Source organism: Podarcis pityusensis (assembly GCF_964106645.2).
Source record: "Podarcis pityusensis genome assembly, chromosome: 14".
Taxonomy (NCBI): domain Eukaryota; kingdom Metazoa; phylum Chordata; class Lepidosauria; order Squamata; family Lacertidae; genus Podarcis; species Podarcis pityusensis.
The window spans coordinates 37,507,029-37,529,087 of record NC_138039.1 but is presented as its reverse complement, the minus strand read 5'-3'; the positions used below and the strand labels follow the sequence as shown (position 1 = coordinate 37,529,087).

The window sequence follows — 22,059 nt, the reverse complement described above, 5'->3', positions numbered from 1 at the left end:
TGCCAACCTTCTGATAGGCAAGCCCAAGAGGCTCAGTGGTTTAGACCACAGTTTAGAGCCCCACTATCACCACAAGCACAGTGGCTAAGAGATATAGAATCACAGTCCAATCCCCTGCAATGCAGGAATATGCAGCTGTCCTGTATGGGGACTGATCCTGTTATCAGCACCAAGCTCTAACCAACAGAACTATCCATACGCAGCGCAGCCCTGTAATACATCAGGAATAGAGAAATTGCAAGAAATTGTGACCCTCCAGGTGTAAGCTGGGTTGTCAATTCACATGATCCCTGACCACAGGCCATGTTGGCTGGACTGATGGGGAAGCTGGGAGAGTCTACCACATCTGCAGACCTCACAAGTTAACATATATAATATTTATTCTCAGGCACATGTGTATAAAGGTTGCAGCCTAAGCTACAAATCAAGATGCCTGGTTCAAATGGATGCAAAGTAGCCATAGGGCTCACTCCCAGCTTCACCTCTGCAGTGATAATACTGACCCACCTCTGAGGGCTGTTGTAAAGTCACCAGGCTTTGAACACTTAAGTGCACTGATGAACTCACAAGCAGGTTTCGAGCTATGAGCAGCAGCGGTAATTACCGTATTTTTCGCCCTATAGGACGCACTTTTTCCCCTCCAAAAATGAAGGGAAAATGTGTGTGCATCCTATGGGGCGAATGAAGGCTTTTGCTGAAGCCTGGAGAGCGAGAGGGGTCGGTGCGCACCGACCCCTCTCGCTCTCCAGGCTTCAGGAAGCTATCCGCAAGCCTTGGGAGCCCCACGGGAGTTCCCGCCAGGCTCCCTAGGCTTGCGGATAGCAGCCTGTTCTGGGGGCTGGGGCGGGGGAAAGCTCGGGCTTCCCCCGCCCCAGCCCCGTGCCTGGGGGGGAAATATTTTTTTTTTCTTTATTCCCCCCCCCAAAAAAAAAACTAGGTCCGCCCTATGGACCAGTGCGCCCTATGGGGCAAAAAATACAGTAGATGGTAATACAGTTTGACTTTGATTTAATAGCTAGAAGGTGGGGTGCAGCAGAAGGGGAGAAACAAGAACTCCATGGGAAAAGGGGTGGGAAGTCGATAAGAAAAGACTAAATTGTATTTTGATGGCATATGTTAAAAATGTTGGAACAAGAAAATATAATTGGGGGGGACCACTCAAGAGCACTATATAAATGCTAACAATTAACAGGACTTCCCCGCCCCAAACTGTACGCTCCAGTATGGAATACTTGCCCCCACAGAGCAGGGGTGTGGAACTTTCCAGCATCCCAGGGCCAACTAGGGCAGGTGGGCGAGACCACACACTTGTCAATCATCTGATGACAGCATTCATAAACTGAAATCTGGCTTTCTAAGCAGGGTTGAGCTGTGCATGGAGTTCTCTAGGGTGATCTCCCTCAGGACTGAAAACCCCCCTCCCATCAAGCTGATGGATGGAGTGGGTTCGATCCTGCTTTCTGCAGACGTTGGGTTATGGCACCTTCCCCTCCCCAAATGCCCTGATTATGAATAACATATCGGGACCATGAATTTGATTAGTTAATTATGCATTGTATATATGAAAAAGACCTTCCCACCTCCCTTTTAAGGTCATAAAGTTGCTGCCAATAAATTTCAGCGGGGTCCCCAAATTCTTGAATGCTGAGATTCTCTTTGCTCTGGACAATTTCACATATGTCTGCCATGTCATGTCATGTCTCTCTCTTTCTCTCTCTCTCTCTCTCTCTCTCACACACACACACACACCCTTTACAACTTAAGGCAGGGGCAGAAATCCACCTGCAGGCCTGGGGACTGAATATGGCCCTCAGAGCTCTCTAACTGGCCCTCAAGATTCTCCCTCTCACCAGTCCTGCTCCACACCATCTTTGAGTGCTGTTGCCTGGCTGGATGGTGCAGTTTGATTGTGCCCCTTGCTTTCCTGGACAGAGGACAGAGGGATGTGTGTGGAACCTTCTGACTTTTGTATAGCTACATCGGTTGCCCTCTTGGCCAACCCACTACAGTCGTACCTCAGAAGTCAAACGGAATCCGTTTCAGAAGTCCATTCGACTTCCAAAACATTTGAAAACCAAATTGCTGCTTCTGATTGGCTGCAGGAAGCTCCTGCAGCCAATCAGATTCCGCAGAAGCCCTGTCAGACATTTGGGTTCCAAAAGTATGTTCGCAAACTGGAACAATCACTTCTGGGTTTGCGGCGTTCAGGAGCCAAAACGTCCGAGTTCCAGGGCATTCATTGCTCCACCAGCCTTGGACCTTTAAAAAACTTGGCCCCCAATGGAAAGCCAACCAATGCTCAGTTGCATCATCCAACATTGTGGAACGGTATCCATGGATGTTCTCCCTAACTGACTCCTGAGATGGATGCCCAACCAGGCTTCTTGGGGAAATCCTGGCTGATTATTACCTAGTCATTAATCTGGATTCTTTCGTACTGAGGGGTGAAAATGGTTCCTCACCCCATGACTTAAACATGCCTAATCTTTAATAGCTGCAGTGGCATAAGCTAACACTAGGACAGGGAAAGCATGTGGCCCTCCAGACCTCTCTGACTGGCCCTTGAGACTCTCCATAGGCCACACACCCCTTGAGTGTTTTTGCCTAGCCAGGATGTGCCCTTGAACTCTGCTAAAGCCTCCTGAGTGCCTGGATGGATAGACAGGGAAACTAGTCCACTGTACAAAGGTAAGGCTTACAGTCATTGCTTCATCAACCCGGGTCCTTCCAAAGTGTTTGTCCCCCATGGAAAGTCCAGTTATTAGTGGTCCTTAGTTAATCATGCCCATTCATTTCAATAGGTCTACTCTGAGCAGGACTAGCATTGGATGCAACCCCAAACATGGCTTCTCGGCACAATCCAGTTTATGTTTACCTAGTCATTACTCGGAATTTTCATGATTTTCCAACATTGTGGAATAGTGTCGCTTCTTAGGAAAAGCAGGTTGATGTTTACCTAATCATTCACCTGAATTATTTCATAATCCTTTATTTATCTTTGAGTTTGATGGCGCTATTTAAAGACATGGGAAATCTAAAGTCCCCAAAATCATTATATTTTGCAGCACACTCAACCAATCATGTTTACTGATAAGTCACCCCCCCAAAATGTCAATAGGGTTTGCTCCTGAGTGTAAATGCACACATAATTGCAGTCTCAGACCACTTCTGATGCACTTATTATATGCATAATCTTACTATTTTCACATTGCTTTTATAATACCTAGTGTATCGTCTGAACAAGCAATGTTTCTGGATTCCTCATTTCTTTGGGAAGATAAAATAAAAAGCCTACACACACACCACCCAACTATCTAAAGAGGTATAGTCCTAGAAAAGCTTGGGCACATGATTTTCTTGGTTGTATAAACTGGCTATGAATGTTAGCGCTAAAATTACAGTGGGCACAAAGGAACGCCACTCCCTAATTTTCATTGGTTTTGTTTTTTTACACCAATCTTCTTAGATATTGGTTTATTAGGCTACAGAATATGATATGGCTGAAAGTGGGAGATGAAACAATGGCTTGGACTTAGGCAGTGCTTTTTTTCCCTGGGGGGACGCAGAGGTAGCGTACCCTTAAACATTTTGTGAATCTAAGTTTGGCCTCATTGAGGGGCAGTATTTCAATATGAGTAGGAAAATGATAGTACTCCTAAACATTTTTTTTAAGAAAAAAAGGACTGGACTTAGGATAGGGACCGCTTCCTTTCTACCCATAATTAGGGGTGGGCGAATATGTCACTTCCAATTTATTTCACAGTTTCTTACTTTTCCAGTCTTAAATTGGATTCTCCAATACTTTCACATCACTTTGCTATTTTTCCCCTTAAAAAAAGAAATCCTCATAAAAATTCATTAGGATTTCTGTCCGAATGTCTCCTAATACTCTACACACATTCTTGCGAAGCAATTTCCCCCTAATATGTGGTTCTGTATGTTATTTTCAGTGATATGTGCATTTATATGCACACTTTATCCTAGCAAATGTATCACTTGACCGGATAACCACTTTGCAAAATTCACAGAAGTGCAGAAAGAGGGCTGTGTTTTGGTTCTCACATTATTTCAGAAAGTGCAAAGTAAGTTCACATCTAAGTACAGACCTTATGGAGTTTCTCCTCCATCAGTATCCATAATTCGAGTGTGAATCTGGTGGTGGTGTCTCATCATAAGAACCACCAATGGGCATGGTTTTCAGAGAAACTAAAGCTCTAAGATGCTTCCGACAATGCAATTCAAACATTTTTTTTTCTTTCCAAAATCTGGAAAGAAATATCATGCAGAGAGGCGTGGCCCTTTCTTTTCTCTCTAGTCCACTCCCTCCTGACGGGTGTCCTGTTTCCTCCTATTTGCCCAGATGGAGGAAGGAAGAACTAGTCACTTTTCACTGATGAATGAGGTTCACAGGGATCAAGTCAGTAACCCTGCAAATTTGACATTTCACAGAATATTCTCTCTTTGTGTGTTTTGCATTAGGAAGTCCCCTTTAAGATGTGCAACCCAATAGCATTCTAATAATAAGCCACTGAGTTTGTTTGGACTACAGTGGTACCTCAGGTTACAGACGCTTCAGGTTACAGACTCCGCTAACCCAGAAATATTACCTCGGGTTAAGAACTTTGCTTCAGGATGAGAACAGAAATTGTGCTCTGGCGGTGCAGTGGCAGTGGGAGGCCCCATTAGCTAAAGTGGTGCTTCAGGTTAAGAACAGTTTCAGGTTAAGAACGGACCTCCAGAACGAATTAAGTTCTTAACCCGAGGTACCACTGTACATCTTTAGTAGGGATAGGGGAGATTCAGTTCAAACAACAAATTAACATTTTCCAAAACGATACACAAAATGAAACACAGCCCCTCTTTTGAAATCCACACTGAATTTTGCAGTGCAGTTCTCCAGCCACATAACGTGTGTCCAAAAATGCATGTACTATATGGTACAGTGTGCGTATAAATGCATATACCGGTGAAACGAACATACAAAAATGTTGATTGTATTAAGGGGAAAATGGGTTTGCCAAATGCATGCATCAATCAGGCAAAATTGCAGATAAGAATTGCATGTGAGAAATTCACACCCCAAAATGCTGATGGATTTTTGTGAGGACGTTGGGTAGGGGGTTGCAAATTGATGTTGAAACATGTTGGACAAATGAACAACTGAGACCAGGTTGACATATTAGCTTATACCTTCTCTCAAGTAAGTGTCGCTAAGATTCAGCTTTCCCACACTTTCTGCCCTGACCAGGCATCTGTTTGACAAGGGAGCACATGGTATTAGGAGCCATGTGCTCCCGGGTCGGCAGAATTCTATATCATTAAGTATCCAAACAAACCCCTGTGTTGCAAAGAGAGCGTCAACAATGTCTAGGCAACGCGATGACCATATACATATGTATTATATAATCTTTATAGAATTCCTTCAAATCATAAAAAGTTCAAAATGAAATCTTTAGTCTCAAAGTCTCTGAAAATCTTTAAATGAAGCGAGGTACCAAACTTTGTACGGTGGAAGACAAGCTGTGCAGCTTTGTGTATTCAACAATGATGTCCAACACTGAACAGTAATTCCGGATATTGATGTCAGGGAACTGCCATCAGTGCCGGAGGGAGAGAGCAAAAGCCAGAGGGATTCCAGAGCGCGTCCAGGGATCGGGAGAAGCAGCCCATCTTCTGTGGAAGAGAATCAGCATAGCACCAGTGGAGAAGGGGGGCAGATGGGGGAAGTGGCGAGGCGGTCTCATGACTCCTTGCCTGGGACCAGCGGGGAGAATAGGGGTCCTCCGTTGCCCACGCCCTCCTTGCGCAGAAGGCTTTCGCGCAGAGAGAGTAGGAGGAGACTAGGCGTCAAAGAGCTTCTTTGCTGGAAGAAGTTTAAGAAACGCCCACTGACGGATTCTGCCAGTGATTGAGTCAGCCACGGGTGAGTGGCTGTCCGGACAGAAAAGGTTCACTTTGGCAACCCACCCAGGTGTTTGCACCCAGCCGGGGAGATAGACACCTGCTTACGCACAAGCAACCCCTAGAACCATTACAATTGACTACTGTTTCGTAGAATTCTTCGTCAGCGTGGTGGGTGGATATAGAATGCTTCATAAACCCATCTTATTTTGAATGAATGACTACATTGTTACATGAGCACTGTTCCACAGCATTTGATATTTTCATTTACAGGTATATACATTTATATACATTCCACCGTATAGTTTAGTACCTTACTTCATTTAAAGATTTTCAGAGACTTTGAGACTAAAGATTTCATTTTGAACTTTTTATGATTTGAAGGAATTCTATAAAGATTATCTATTACGTATGTATATGGCCACTGTGTTGCCTAGACATTGTTGAATTCTAGATCATGGCAGAAACCGTATGACCCGGAAAATACCAGTTGCCAGGGAACAACAGTAGGGGAGAGCTGTTGCCTTCATGCTCTGCTTGTGAGCTTCCCAAAGGAATCTGGTTAGCCATAGCAGGGGGGAAATGCTTACCCTCTGCTCTGATCCACCAGAGGCCTTTTCACGATTGGGCAAATTCATGGAGGACAAGCTCTATCAGCAGACATTGGCCATTGCAATTAAACTGAGCCGCCATGCTCAGGGAATAGGACGTTACATTAGCATGGTCCTTTAGCCGGATCCAGCCAGGTTTTTCTTATGTTTTCTTGGCATGGTGATAGCTAGGCCAATAGTGAGCCAAATACCAGAACTGTGCCTTTGAAATCTGGCCAGTGGACTATTCTTTTCAGATTTCACAATGGTTCAGTCTTTAGGAAGACACAAAATCTGCCTTTAATTGTCATGCCCTACAGCTAGAAATTGCAATTTGCAGGGGGGCTGGGGGAGATAACCAGGTTTCCCAACTGCATAAATTCCCCATCCGGCAACTTACAAAAAGCCAAATGAATAGGAAGTGTGTTTTGCTCCTTGATAAATATCTGGGTCATATTTGCATCATACATTTAAAGGGCTGTGATACCCCTTTATGTAGTCATGGCTTCACCCAAAGAATTCTTGGAGCTGTAGTTTGTTAAGGGTGCTGGGCATTGTTAGGAAGAGACCGCTTTTCCGCTCAGCATCCTTAACAACCTACAGCACCCAGAATTCTTTTTAGAAATGAAACAGGGACCCTCTGATCTGAATCTCACTTCAGCCAGGAACTCACTAGGCAGGCCAGCTGGTTTCTCTCAGCCTCACTCTTCCCCCGCCAAATCTGCAAATTGAGAATAATGATCATAGCTGTCAGATTTGAAAATAAGGAATCAGCAGCCTTGAAATTAAGGGATCAGCAGCCTCACCTGTCCCAGGGACAGTCTACGGGATATCTAACAATCCGGGATAGCAGCAGGAAGCAGCGGGAAACGTTGCTGGAATAAGGGAATTTCCCGCAAAAAAGGGAAGGTTGACAGCTATGATAATGATACCATTATATGTTGCAAGGTGTTTGTTAAATGCTTTGAACACCTGAAAATACCATATACAGTGGTCCCTCTGGTTAAGTACTTAATTCGTTCCGGAGGTCCGTTCTTAACCTGAAACTGTTCTTAACCTGAAGCACCACTTTAGCTAATGGGGCCTCCCGCTGCTGCCACCGTGCAATTTCTGTTCTCATCCTGAAGCAAAGTTCTTAATCCAAGGTACTATTTCTGGGTTAGCGGAGTCTGTAACCTGAAGCGTATGTAATCTGAAGCGTATGTAACCCGAGGTACCACTGTAATGCTAAGTATTATTGGAACCTTCAAGCCCAGATCCAAAAGTTGGAGCTTGGATCAATGTTTTTGCCAAGAAATAAAAGCTAAGTGCCCTGTTAAGGGGAGTGGGGGGGAATAGAAAGTGAGAGGAGAATAATCAGAAAAAGGAGGAATCAGATTTCACACATTCACAGAAAAAGAAAAGAAAAATGAGACCCTATTTTGCAGATAAGAATTAAAGAGAGCTCCCCCTCTGCACAGCGATCTTCTCTAAGAAAAGACTTAAGATAGACAGATTTATGCAGATATTTAAGTGCTGCAATCTCACTTTAACCAACAGAGGCCGCCTTTACACACTGATCACCTCCCTAATGCCTTCCCTATTGATCTTATCATGGAAACAATTTTGCACCAGGGATCATCAATACGTTCTGTGTGTATTCCACTTAAATCAAATTCATAAAATGGCAACTTTAGATGTAAATGACATTTTGGATGCAAGCGCTTTGTCGGGGGAAAACAGGTTAATGAATGCCAACAATACAGTAAGACAGAAACTTACACACATTTAACTTGTGCGCATTCAGCCTTGCCCGCTTGGCAAAATATGTATAAGACTAGGGTTTTTTCCCTTAAAAATAATGTCAAAAATTGGGGGGGCGTCTTATACATGGATAGCCATCTCTCCCCCCCCCCCATTTTGTTAAACTGGAGTCCCCCAAAATAGGGGGCGTCTTATACATGGGGGCGTCTTATAGACAGAAAAAATACGGTAATTTTAAAAAAAATTAAAAAGGGGATAGAAAGCAAGCGGACATCCAGAATAGAAGACTTTGGCAATCTCACCCACCATTGCACCCAATGTGTTTTGACTATACGTGATTTTGGCTTTAGGTGCGATCCCCAGAACGTAACCTCCATGCAATATTTCCCTTTATCTATAATGTCCAGGCATGGAGTGCCCTTGCAAACAGCAAAAAGGGCACACTCTCCACATAGAACAGGGAGGTATCAGCAGGCTTGGGGAAGGGGGAACTCAAGGTTTGCGGGTGGGGGAAACCTTTTAGAAAGTGGTCTAACAATCAATGGCGCTTCCGAAAGAACCCTGGGAATTGTAGCTCTTTGAGGGGAAGAGGTGTCTCATAACAACATTCAGCGCCCATAACTAACTACAGTTCCCAGGATTCTTTGGAGGAAACCATGGCTGTTTAAAGTGGTATGATTCTGCTTTAAATGTGTCAGTTTGCATTTCTTAGTACAGAAAGTATTGATCTGATGTGTAGAGATCTTCCCTATTCTAATTAATACAAGAGGGTTCTGGAAGCTTCTCTATGTGAAAGAAAGAAGCAGAAGGTTCCTGGTGTTTGGGTTTATTCCTTCAGAGAAGCTGAGTGCAGCTGGCTTAAACTGGTTCTGTTATCTCTTTCAGTTAAGGCAGGGGTCAGCAAACTTTTTCAGCAGGGAGCCGGTCCACTGTCCCTCAGACCTGGTGGGGGACCGGACTATATTTTGAAGGGGGGGAATGAACGAATTCTTATCCCCCACAAATAACCCAGAGATCCATTTTAAATAAAAGGACACATTCTACTCATGTAAAAACAAGCTGATTCCTGGACTGTCCGCAGGCCAGATTTAGAAGGCAGTTGGGCTGGATCCGGCCCCTGGGCCTTAGTTTGCCTACCCATGACTCAAGGTCAAGCTGACTATAAAAGTAGGACCAGAAGGAGCCTGGGGTTCACTTTCTCTTTCTATCTCTTCTGGTGTGGTGTTCTGTACATAGTATGCTTAGTGTTGAGGTTAGACTTATTATAAGTTATTGTAAGTTGAAGCTAAGTCTGCTGCAACTGGATTTCTTATGGACAGTGCCAATCCTGAATGTATTGGATTTGTGACCATTAGGCTCATTTGCCTTCAGTAGCAGTAAAGCTCTGCTGGATGAAATACAATTACCTCTGGTCTATTTGGGGGGATCCTGCAACATGTGTAAGTTGTTACTCTGCTAATTATACATTGGAATCTACTTCAGATCATACTGAGTAGAATTCAGTGACAAAAATGTATGGTGCAGATGGGGACTTCATGTGGCTCTCAGAATGGCTGAAAAGGTTCACACAAAGAGCTATATCATGCTACAAACTCCACCCATTTTGGTTCTGGCCCCACCCACCATCAGCTGTGGCTCCACCCACCATCCAAGATGGTCTCTGTGTGGTTTCCCCACAAGTCAATGGCCCTTCACAAAGTAGCCGCCCCCCACCCTTGCAGCAGAGGAACATGCACAATCTCTTTGCACACCTACCATTTTGTTTCGCTTCAGGCTTAGCCAGATGTTTCTTTTTTTCGGGCATCCGGTTCCTTGAGGGCATCTTGGAGGGATTCATTTCGACCGCCACTCCCACATTTCTCAGCAGCCGATGGACCCACTGTAAGAGCGAAGGCTTTACTTTGGAATGCAAGAGTTTGTGAGGATTCAGTTGGATTTGGGGTGGGTCATCTGGATGGTCACAGCTCTGGCGCTGAATGAGAGGAGAAGCCAAGCTAGGCCCGAAAGCTTTCACCAAGACATATCGGGAAAACTTCAGGAGCAGATCACACGTTCCGCGCTCAACCTCCATCTTCGCCGTCAAGTTCTGACTTGTTAACAACTGCATTTGCTCCTCGCGACTTAGCGGGCTGTTACTTCTGAGCGGGTCCATGAATTTAGAAGATTCAGGGGCCTCTGGGAGAATCCTCTGAAACAGCTCCTTATAATCTGTATCCCATAAAGAACTGTTTGGATTCAGGCTATTTTCTGAAACAATCATAAATATTGTAAGAACTCTGTTTGTGGTACTTCTTCATTGCCCCTAAAATATTTATTTTTCCAATAGGTTATCACAAGATTCATTTGACCACATGCAGCTGTATTTAAAATGCACCCCATTGACATACACTCTCAGGACCCAGAATAACTTTTAGGTGTGTTTTCTCCCAGTATATAAATATAATAAATGAATACGCACCTCCCTGTTCTGTAAGAGCAGCTCAGGAAGGTTCACTGAGGTCCAGCTCCAAGGGCCTTCTGCGTGGTTCCCTCCCTGCAAGAAGTGAGGTTACAGGGAACCAGGCAGAGGGCCTTCTCAGTAGTGGCACCCGCCCTCTGGAATGCCCTCCCAGCAGATGCCAAGGAAATAAACAACTATCTGAATTTTAGAAGACATCTGAAGGCAGCCCTATTTAGGAAAGTTTTTAATGAGAGCCAGTGTGGTGTAGTGGTTAAGAGCGGTAGTCTCGTAATCTGGGGAACCGGGTTCGCGTCTCCACTCCTCCACATGCAGCTGCTGGGTGACCTTGGGCTAGTCACACTTCTTTGAAGTCTCTCAGCCCCACTCACCTCACAGAGTGTTTGTTGTGGGGGAGGAAGGGAAAGGAGAATGTTAGCTGCTTTGAGACTCCTTAAAGGGAGTGAAAAGCGGGATATCAAATCCAAACTCTTCTTCTTAATGTTGGATGTTTTATTGCGTTTTTAATATTCTGTTGGGAGCCATCCAGAGTGGCTGGGGAAACACTCATGAAATAAGGCACCAAGGAGATCCATGATGGATCAGGTCAACAGCCCATCTAGTCAGACAGCCGCAAGGACACAGATGTGGAATCTCAAGCTCAGATGTGGGCCTCTGGATCTCTCTATTTGGCCCAGTCCACACTCTCTATTGTCATGCTACACCCCTTAGTGGCCCATTGTGTACCCTCCTCAAGTATTTTTAGCTGGCTGGGCTGTGTTCTTGCAGTGCAAAAATACCTCACGCTTGTCTGGATGGAAGACAAAGTGATTGGGGTGGTTGTATGTGGAAACCTCTGACTTTTTCTGTACAAACTAAAGGTTCATTCCTGTTGCTCACTTCTGCCTCTGGTTCCTCCCAGCACTGGCATGTGGCCCCCAGGAGGTTGCCCAGGATGTAAAGTGGCCCTCGTGCTGAGTGAATCCCCTGCTCCTGAACCATAGGAGCCAACTCCTAGGGGCCAAGGTCCCTTTGGCCCACCAATAACAAAATTGAGGAGGCCACCCTCCAACCCAAAGTTGATGGGCATCACCATTCAAATACTGTGCACCTGAGATGTCTTGAGATCAATTATGTGAAGTGGGGCTCAGCTGCCCCCCAATAATAATAGTAATTTATTATTTGTACCCCGCCCATCTGGCTGGGTTTCCCCAGCCTCTCTGGGCAGCTTCCAACAAAGATTAAACATACATTAAAATGTCACACATTAAAAACTTCCCTGAACAGGGCTGCCTTCAGATGTCTTCTAAATGTCAGGTGGTTGTTTATCTCTTTGACATCTGCTGGGAGGGCGTTCCACAGGGCAGGCGCCACTACAGAGAAGGCCCTCTGCCTGGTTCCCTGTAACTTGGCTTCTCGCAGGGAGGGAACCGCCAGAAGGCCCTCGGAGCTGGACCTCAGTGTCCGGGCAGAACGATGGGGGTGGAGACGCTCCTTCAGGTATACTGGGCCGAGGCCCTTTAGGGCTTTAAAGGTCAGCACCAACACCTTGAATTGTGCTCAGAAACATACTGGGAGCCAATGTAGCTCTTTCAGGACTGGTGTTATGTGGTCTCAGCGGCCGCCCATAGTCACCAGTCTAGCTACCGCATTCTGGATTAGTTGTAGTTTCCAGGTCACCTTCAGAGCTAGCCCCACGTAGAGCACATTGCTTTTATTCAAGTTTGCAGCCCTTCCCTGAATGAAGGGAAGCACAGTCGTACCTTGGTTGGCGAACGGCTTGCGACTCAAACATTTTGGCTCCCGAATGCTGCAAACCCGGAAGTGAGTGTTCCAGTTTGCGAACGTTCTTTGGAACCCAAACGTCCAAAACAGCTTCCGATTAGCTGCAGGAGCTTCCTGCAGCCAATCGGAAGCTGCGCCTTGGTTCCTGAACATTTTGGAAGTTGAGCAGACTTCTGGAGCAGATTCTGTTCGACTTCTGAGGTACCACTGTATAAAAACCTAAGCATCATGGGTGCTTTCGATGAGATTCCTGCATTGCAGGGGGTTAGACTAGATGACTCTTGGGGTCCCTTCCAACTCTACAATTCTATGCTCTGTCCGGAATCTTCAAACATTCCGCTTCCTTGTGCAAACAGCCCCATCCACAAAACTGGGAATTCACTTGGATTCCATTGGCCATGTAGGGGTAAAGCAGATTTATTTCATCAGGGAAATGGATTTAAATGGTTGTTTAAATGTCTTACGTAAGCACCTGGCCGGCACGAGGGCAGACAGGAGGAGGAGACAGCCGGCTAATGCCAGGACACTGGACACAGGCACATGGTGGTAAGCTTGGTCCCTCCAATGGTGCCGCCATTTCTCAGATCCTCTTCTTGGTCGGAGGGAGGGTGACTTTGGAAGTTCCCAAAGGAACAAATGGGTCAGTCTGGTCCCACAAGGGGCTGTTCCTGCCGGCAGCAGCTTCTTAGAGGGAGGGAGCAGGAGAGAAGCAGCCCAGGGCCAGGGAAACCCTGCAAGAAACATAGAACACAGCTTTCCTCTCCAGAATCTGTACACTTTCTTCCTCAATGGGAGAGGATTTGCTTTGTAGGCAGAAGGTCCCGGTTTCAACCCCTGGTCTCTCTAGATCAGGGGTCAGGAAACTTTTTCAGCAGGGGGGCAGTCCACTGTCCCTCAGACCTTGTGGGAGGCCCGACTATATTTTGAAAAAAATAATGAACAAATTCTGATGCCCCACATATAACCCAGAGATGCATTTTAAATAAATGCACACATTCTACTCATGTAAAAACACCAGGCAGGCCCCACAAATAACCCAGAGATGCATTTTAAATAAAAGGACACTGTGGCGTTTGCCTCCTAGGTGTGTGACATCATACTGGGTTCATAAGGAAAGGCTTAATTAATTGTAAAATGACTAACCAATAGGAACCCAAGGGGAGTAGTTAGAATTAGAGTTAGAGTTGTTAATAAGTCAGTCTGGAGTTAGAGAAGAGATGGAGAGGATAAGTCTGTGGGATGGGCTAGTTTGATGTGGGAGACTGAGAGAATCTGTTAAGAGGAGTCATTCAAACAGTTGATATAATCAGTCAGAAGGTATTAGGAAGGTATAGGCCAGTAAAGAAACTAAAGTTAAGAAACTGACAAGAATATTATCTGAGAAACCATAAACTTGTTAATACTTATAAAATAAACTTCTTTATTTGGTTCAATTTTAACAACTGTCTGGACTCAGTGTTTTACCCGAGAGTAACGGGTTGGTGGCAGCGGGGAAGTGAGCACAGTGGTGGCACAGGGATCAATAGACCGTCAAACATCCGGGGACCCTGTGTGATCGCCACAGACACATTCTACTCATGTAAAAACACGCTGATTCCCGGACTGTCCACGGACCGGATTTAGAAGGCGATTGGGCCGCATCCGGGCCCCGGACCTTAGTTTGCCCACCCATGCTCTAGGTAGATCAAGGAGGGAATCCTGCCTTAAATCCTTGGCAGCCGCTGCCACGGGGTAGACAAACTTAGCTACAGGGTCCAATTCTGGCACATTATAATGCTGACTCCTATGTTTGACCTTTTAGGGAAGGACCACAGCTCAGAGGCAGAGCTCCTGCCAGTGGCAGACCTACATTTTTGGGTCCCTGAACATCGAACTGTTATGGGGACCCCTTTCCAACCAGCAATGAGGTCTGGGTAACCCGTTAGCTTCTTCAATTGGGTTGTTCTATGACAGATCACTGCATAAAATAAATTTTAAATACTACATCTCAGATTTTGATTAAAATGGCTGTCCAGGATTATCTCACCCGTCAAAATCGCTGGGGTGAATAAAAATGCCCTATGTCTTATAGCTTTCAAGCCCCACATTGGGCAAAAGATTCCCACCTCGCAGGAGGTTGGACTAAATGACCCTCAAGGTCCCTCTGAACTCTACCATTCTAAGATACTATTTGGGGTGTGTATATGTGAAAATGAGGGAAATGTTCTATACATGCACGATGCATCATTGAACGATGAACTGACACCTAGAAAAGACCACAGTCAGTATAATACTTCATCTTAAGACACCTATGAGAAAGCATAGTACACAAAGCACAAAATACACTTCATTCTGGCACTGCAAAGGATTGGACTAGGTGAAACTTGGGCTCCTTTCCAACTCTACAAGTCTTTATTTTTTCTGGTTTTTTGAGCAACATATTCACATTCAGTTTCATCATTGGAGAGCATAGCAGATCCACCACTTACCGCCAGTTAATAGTGTGGTGGACTCACCCCGCTAATTGCCCCCCAAATTATATAGAGCACACACAATTCAATGTTTGCCAGTTACACCGAGTTTGACAATTTACCACAAGCTATCGTGTGGGGAAAGAAATAGAGGCAGTGAGAGATTTTACTTTCTTGGGTTCCATGATAACTGCAGTAGTCACAAAATTAAAAGATGCCTGCTTCTTGGGAGAAAAGTGATGACAAACCTAGACAGCATCTTAAAAAGCAGAGACATCACCTTGCCGACAAAGGTCTGTATAGTTAAAGCCATGGTTTTCCCAGTAGTGATGTATGGAAGTGAGAGCTGAACCATAAGGAAGGCTGATCGCTGAAGAATTGATGCTTTTGAATTATGGTGCTGGAGGAGACTCTTGAGAGTCCCATGGACTGCCAGAAGATCAAACCTATCCATTCTGAAGGAAATCAGCCCTGAGTGCTCACTGGAAGGGCAGATCGTGAAGCTGAGGCTCTAATACTTTGGCCACCTCATGAGAAGAGAAGACTCCCTGGAAAAGACCCTGATGCTGGGAAAGATTGAGGGCACAAGGAGAAGGGGACGACAGAGGACGAGATGGTTGGACAGTGTTCTCGAAGCTACTACGGTAACATGAGTTTGACCAAACTGCGGGAGGCTACAATCATGCAGTTTGGGAATCTGCAGTTTTAGACTTCGGACTTTGGAAGGTTCTCCCCTAGAAATGGTTTTAGTGAACAGCCTTTAACATTGTAATGTCAACCTGCTCCTGCTCCTGCTGCCTTGCGGTCCTCGCCTGTTCATTTTGCTGGACTTCTGCCACCAGAGTCCTGCCCTGTGGGGACCACAGCAGGACGAGTGAAATGACTCCAGAATACATTTTAGCGCCATCCCTGCAGACGGGGAGCTAATGCAGAGTTTTCCCTAGACAGGAAGAGCAGCTGCTAAAATCTCCTTGGGGGTTGGGATGCCCGGATCACGGTCTCTCTGTCTCGCCACCTCCACCGGTCCAGGGAATGAGCTTCATTCACTCTCACCGCCTAGGAAGGCGAGGCATGTTTGCAATGCTCAGGAAGAGGGGCGCGGGAAGGACCGTCTAAGGACAAGCCAGCCGCTCCTCCCGGCAACCGGCTGAGGCTTCCCTTGCAACAGCTTCAGCCGCTCCGATTCTTTTTTCAAGACCTGAGCAGGCGGCGAATACGAGCCAGGCGCAAATGGAGATGAAATGCATTCGGTGCGCACCCACGCCCTTGGAAGAATTCTGGGCACTGTAGTTTCTTAACGGTTGATGGGCATCGTAGCACTGCGAAGGGTAAACTACAGGGCCCAGAAGTCTTTGGGGGTCGGGTGGAAATAAATGCGCTTTAATGGATTCGTGTTCCAAAACGCGCGCACGTGCCTTGGAAGATTCCTTGGCGCATCTAGGACTCCTATCCTGGATCACTCATTAACAAACTGCAAAGCGATGGAAAAGGGTAAAAAGGCGGATCCAACTGATTTTAAACGGATCCTCATGAATTCATATGATTTTTTCATTCAAGTTAAATAAAACCACCATGACACTGTAGACCATGTCTTACTCTTTAGGCAGCATCAAAAAAATAATGCATCCACTGTTTCGTAGAGCCGCAGGGGCGCAAAAACATGGTTAAAAAACACGGATCCTCATGATTTTTGCACTAGATCAGCCCAAAGCGATCCTCCCCGAATTGGAAGGACGCAACGAGGTGCATGTGGCTTCGTGCAGTCCCGATCCCATGCATGGTTACCCGAGAGCAAGCTCCGCTGAGGTTTGCTCCCCAGCAAAGTGTGCCGAGGATTGCAGCCTTGTGGCTCGCTCCCCAGGCGCAGTTAAACTTGGCAAGCAAGTCCATCCGGCTAACTGAAATGAAGCTTACTCCCAAGGAAGCGTCCTTAGGATCGCAGCCGAGCTAGCCCATCCCAGCTTAGGCGCAGTACGCCGGAAGTCCCACCGAAGCCTTCCTTCCCATTAAGTGTGCCTAGAAATCCAGTTGGATAGGCCCCGATCCACTTGCTCTCGTTACTCGGGAGTCATCCGCAAGAAGGGGCACAAGACGTACTCTTCCTGCCCCGCCCCCCAAGGATGCCCCCATAGGATTCCCGCTGCCCGGCCCGATCCACGTGCACACTTTTCTCGGGAGCCTGAGTAACGTGAGTAGACATTTATCCCAAAACAGAACGCAGGGGGCCGGACAGCCTCGGTCTGATCCTAATAATAATAATTTTTATTTATACCCCGCCCTCCCCAGCCAAGGCCGGGCTCAGGGCGGCTGATCTGAAAGGCAAAGAGATGCATTTTTTCCAGCTTTTTGCGCCCTGATGAGGAAGTCTCCGGGAGGAGCTAAAGGACCAGGCAGGAGGAGCTTGGGATGCCACGCTTTCCTATCAGCGCCCCCACCCCTCTACGTGGAACTGGGCTTCGGGTTCGAGTCCTACCCTCTCGCTCCTCACCTGGACGGTCGCGTCGTCTGTGCAACATCTTGCAATGGACGTTGGCGGCGGATCTTTCCCGCACGGCCTCTCTCTCTATCTCTCTTCCTCCTCAGCAGACGCCTCCGCCGCCTTCAACTGCAGCCAACTTGGAAGGAGGCAGTGTAACTAGCTGCTAGGCTTGCGGCCCTTCAGTCTCTTTGCATTTTAAGTGCCAAAACTTGTCCCCAAGGCGAGATGCGAGGCCACCTCCCTCCCGCGTAGTTGCTTAGCAAAGAGCGATCTTCAGCTTGCAATCAATTTTGACCCAGGCACCCCGTTTCTATCCTTGCTTTTAGCTTCACCGTGTCTCCAAGGCACCCAAAACCATTAAAAATAAAAAATAAGGATTACTCATCGTAATAAACACACACCGGACGTGCACCTCGCGTCTGCTTTCCAAATTTACCCGGCGGCTGTACTCTGAATAACCTGGTTTGCGTTATTTATTTTCTCTCCTTCGCCGAGGTTTCAGGAGTTGCCGTCGATGCAAAATTCCAAGCCTGCGTGCCCTTCTTTCACACCTTCCTCCAAAACTAAGCTAACCTTTAGCCACAGAAAAACACAAAAAAAACCTAGGGCTGTTGCAGTTCTGTTCCAACTCACCTGGGACTGAGCCCCGTTTAATTCAACGGGATCGACTTTGCAGGTGTTGAATAGTGCTCTCTGCAGGGCTATCAAGCAGTGATGCTGACCTCAAATGATCACCTGTGCTTTGACCAATCAATTCAGGTTAGATAAAGGTTTAGACTGCTTCTGTAGACTTGGAAGTAGTATTGCATCTCTCCAAAGGCAAGATGCCCCTGCTGGCAACTTACTTCTTTTTGTGAATGGCTGTCAATTACATAATACTGGGGGTCCTGCCCCAGTGGTGGTGGGGAGATTGGGACAGGTGACATGAGAGGGGGCAGCCGGGCTGGCTGGGAAGTACAGCCAGGTCCCTATTTCAGGGTGGGAGTGAGGAGGGGGGTTGCCTTCATGGGGGGGGGGTTGAGTTTGGAAGTATTTTCAGGGTGGGAAGAGGTTCATGATGGAGGCATGTTGTTCTTGTTTTATATTATGTATTTTGCTCTTATATTGTGATTTTATGTTATGAACCGCCCTGAGACCTGCAGGTACAGTGGTACCTCAGGTTAAGTACTTAATTCGTTCTGGAGGTCCGTTCTTAACCTGAAACTGTTCTTAACCTGAAGCACCACTTTAGCTAATGGGGCCCCCTGCTGCTGCCGCGCTGCCGGTGCACGATTTCTGTTCTCATCCTGAAGCAAAGTTCTTAACCCAAGGTATTATTTCTGGGTTAGCAGAGTCTGTAACCTGAAGCATATTTAACCTGAAGCGTATGTAACCCGAGGTATCACTGTATAGGGAGGTATACAAATTGTAATCATCATCATCCCATCTGAATTTTGCATTGCATTTCCTTCTGACCTCTCTTTTCGCCACATATAACACACTCATAATGCACATTCAGGAGGAATTTTTGAACATTCCTGCTTGCCCAGGCATTTGTTGGCCGAAAAATACTGTTCCTGGCAACCTTGAAATTATTAGCTTATGAGGGCATGTGGGTGTTTTAAAATGCTTTTAGATATGTTTGTATGTGTTCTCACTAGGCTTTATTTATTCATCGCTGTTTGCTGCCCTGGACTCCGTTGGGTGAGGTAGAAATGTAAATAATAAAATGATGGAGTGGACTCATGAAAGCTTATGCCATACATTAGTTTGTCCTTAAGGTGCTACATCTCTCTGAAGCTCCTGTGATGATGCAAGGATTTATGACATCTGAACTCACTCATGTAATATCACGCACCCCAAACCAGCAAAATGTTGAAAGCTATGTAAATATCATTTTTGTGAGAAGGGATAAAAGTCTTCTGTAGGCAATCTTTTAAAGGTATTTACTGTGGCTGTAGAAAGGGAATGAAATTCAAGTTCGGAGTATGAAAACTTAGCATTGGGTTTGTTTTTTTCCTAATTCCTCCCCACCAGTTATGAATTCAGCAGGGGGAAAACCCCAGCCTGCTGCAGAATAACACCTCCATAGATTTTTGCTATAAGGAATCTCACTGCAGTGGACTGAAAAAGACCAATTATCCCATAAGGCCAAGAGACAAATGAGAACTTATTCAGCATTTGAGCAGAATAGGTAGGTAGTACTATAGCAGTGATGGTAAACACATAGTGTGTGCACAAGTTGCTCATGAATAAGGGTTAATGTGCACAAAAGGAACTGCAGGTATCCACTTTTTAACGCAGGTATCCGCTTATTAAAGATGCTACTTTGGTTGGCCAAAAAAGGGTTGCTTTTAAGAGTTTGAGACATGTCTTCTGTTCTTTTCTCTCATTTGAAACAGGGAACATGTAATCTAGTTACAGTACAAGAAAATGCATTACAGAATGTTCTTGAGTGAGGAACCTTAGCCAAGGGGAGCTGCATCCACAGAGGCCTTCATATAATTTAAAAGGGACTAATCAGACCCTTCTCCTCTGGGCTTCTCTGAGCGCTGAGCTGGGGCAAGTGGTTATTGGGGGAGAGGATTTTTCCAGCACTTTGTGTCCTGGCTTTGGAATGCTTTGCTGGCACCAGGCAAACCCTTAATATTTGTTTTACTTGGATTATTATTTTTTTGTCTTTTATAGGCTTGTATTAGTCATTTTATTTCCAGTTAGCCATGCAAATACAACTAAGTTTTGTGGCACCTTAAAGAGTAACAGATTTATTAAAGAAACAGCTTCCATAGTGGTGCAGCAAGAAAACTACTAGCACATTTGCAAAGCTAAGCAGAGTCTGGTATGGTTTCAAACTGGATGGGGAACAACATGTGGTTATTCCTGTATTGTAGGGGGTTGGTCTAGATGACCCTTGGGTCCCTTCCAATTTTATGACTACACAAGAGCTTAAGCCATAAGAAGTTTGGATCATCTTTTTAAGGTGCCACAAGACTTCAGTTATTTTATGGTGTTGATAATAATTTGAAGAGTGGAGTACAAATCTAAATAAAAAATCGCTGGATATAAGTTTAGAACTAGATTGGCTATTTCAGAGATTGACTTGCTCCCTAGATACTGTGGATTAACAGGAAGACGTTTTCTTCTCGTGTGTTCCGGGTACTGAAAGGAAGCACCACTCTAATGTTAATTACTCTGCCCCTGCGGTTTCATGAAATCAAATCCGTACACACTTGAAGTACTGACATGAGTTAATAGCATTCCTGTCAAAGCAAGGCCACGGCGGCCAAACTGAAACACAAGTACCAAGCTGTGATTTCCATTGAGTGAATAGTTCCCTCTGAGCTGATCAAGTGTCACTCATAAGCAGTTGCATTACACAAGTCAAAAGGAAGGCTTCCGTTTTAGTGTACTGTACTGTAACGGTCACATTCCTTAACATGAGGATGGTGTATCATAAATACCCCTTCGGGGTAGATTAGGCCAACAGCAGCCTGCATCCTGTGTCCCAAGGAATGGGGGGCTCAATCGGCAAGGACGTTCAGAACAGCAGGCTAAGGATCTATGAAAGACAGCTTGCAAGTCCACTGCTGACCTTCTATAGAAATTGTGGAAGTACCGTATTTTTCGCTCCATAAGACGCACTTTTCCCCTCCCAAAAAGTACAGTGGTGCCCCGCAAGACGAATGCCTCGCAAGACGAAAAACCCGCTAGACGAAAGGGTTTTCCGTTTTTCGATGCGCTTCGCAAGACGAATTTCCCTATGGGCTTGCTTCGCAAGACGAAAACGTCTTGCGAGTCTTGCGATTTTTTTCGCTTCCCCCCCTTTTTCTAAGCCGCTAAGCCGCTAATAGCCTTTTAGCCGCTAAGCCTTTAATAGCCGCTAATAGCGCTAATCCGCTAATAGGGTTGCTTCGCAAGACGAAAAAACCGCTAGACGAAGAGACTCGCGGAACGGATTATTTTCGTCTTGCGAGGCACCATTGTAAGGGGAAATGTGTGCGCGTCTTATGGAGCGAATGCAGGGGGGAGGCAGGCAGGAAAAGCCCCCAAGAGCCACACACAAGCTCTGCACGGCTCTTGCGGGCTTTTCCCCAGGAGGGAGAAGGGACCGAGGCGCCAGTCAGTCCCTTCTCCCTCCTCGTGGAAAAGCTTCTCCCATAGCCGTGCGCAGCCTCTCTCGGCTGGAGAGGCTGTGTGCGGCTATGGGAAAAGCCAAGACAGCGAGCGGGATGGATAAGATTTTTTTTCTTGATTTCCCCCTCTAAAAACTAGGTGCGCCTTATGGAGCAACAAATACGGTAACTGCCACTGCCCCTAACAGCCCCTAGAACATGCAGCAGACTGCAATGTGCTGGAAAGGGCCAATCTGTTCTGGTGATGTGCAAGGGGTCCAGGAAGGCAAAGTCTGAATGCCCCTGGACTGGGATACAATGGCTGCCAAGTTTAACTTTGAAGATGAAGATGCCTTCGGCTGAGTCACATCACCATGCCCTCCAACATTTCTCTGATGAAAATAGGGATGTCCTATTCTATAGTGTTGGTAATAATAACAATAATTTTATTATTTATACCCCACCTAGCTGACATTAAAAAGCTTCCCCAAGCCTTCAAGGTTGTATAGTTATCTCCTTGGCTCGGGGGTCACATAACCCTCCCAACATTCCTCTGATGAAAATAGAGATGGCCATGGAAAAA

General features: G+C 46.0%; 1 protein-coding gene across 3 annotated transcripts in view; it reads right to left on the bottom strand.

Moving 5' to 3' along the window:
* LOC308462531 (cell surface hyaluronidase CEMIP2-like) overlaps window positions 1–17,628 on the bottom strand; it is a 101,397-nt gene extending 83,769 nt beyond the window's left edge. The window contains exons 1-3 of one of the 3 annotated variants that reach the window (XM_080980253.1): window positions 17,395–17,628; window positions 12,921–13,187; window positions 9,990–10,481 (exon numbers count right to left, since the gene is read on the bottom strand). In XM_080980253.1, coding sequence (XP_080836379.1) covers window positions 9,990–10,481; window positions 12,921–13,187; window positions 17,395–17,422 — 787 coding nt within the window. In that variant the 5' untranslated portion in view covers window positions 17,423–17,628. The remainder of the gene's footprint in view (window positions 1–9,989; window positions 10,482–12,920; window positions 13,188–17,394) is intronic. The other 2 variants (XM_080980251.1, XM_080980252.1) reach the window with 2 other exon arrangements.
* Window positions 17,629–22,059: the final 4,431 nt, after the last annotated feature.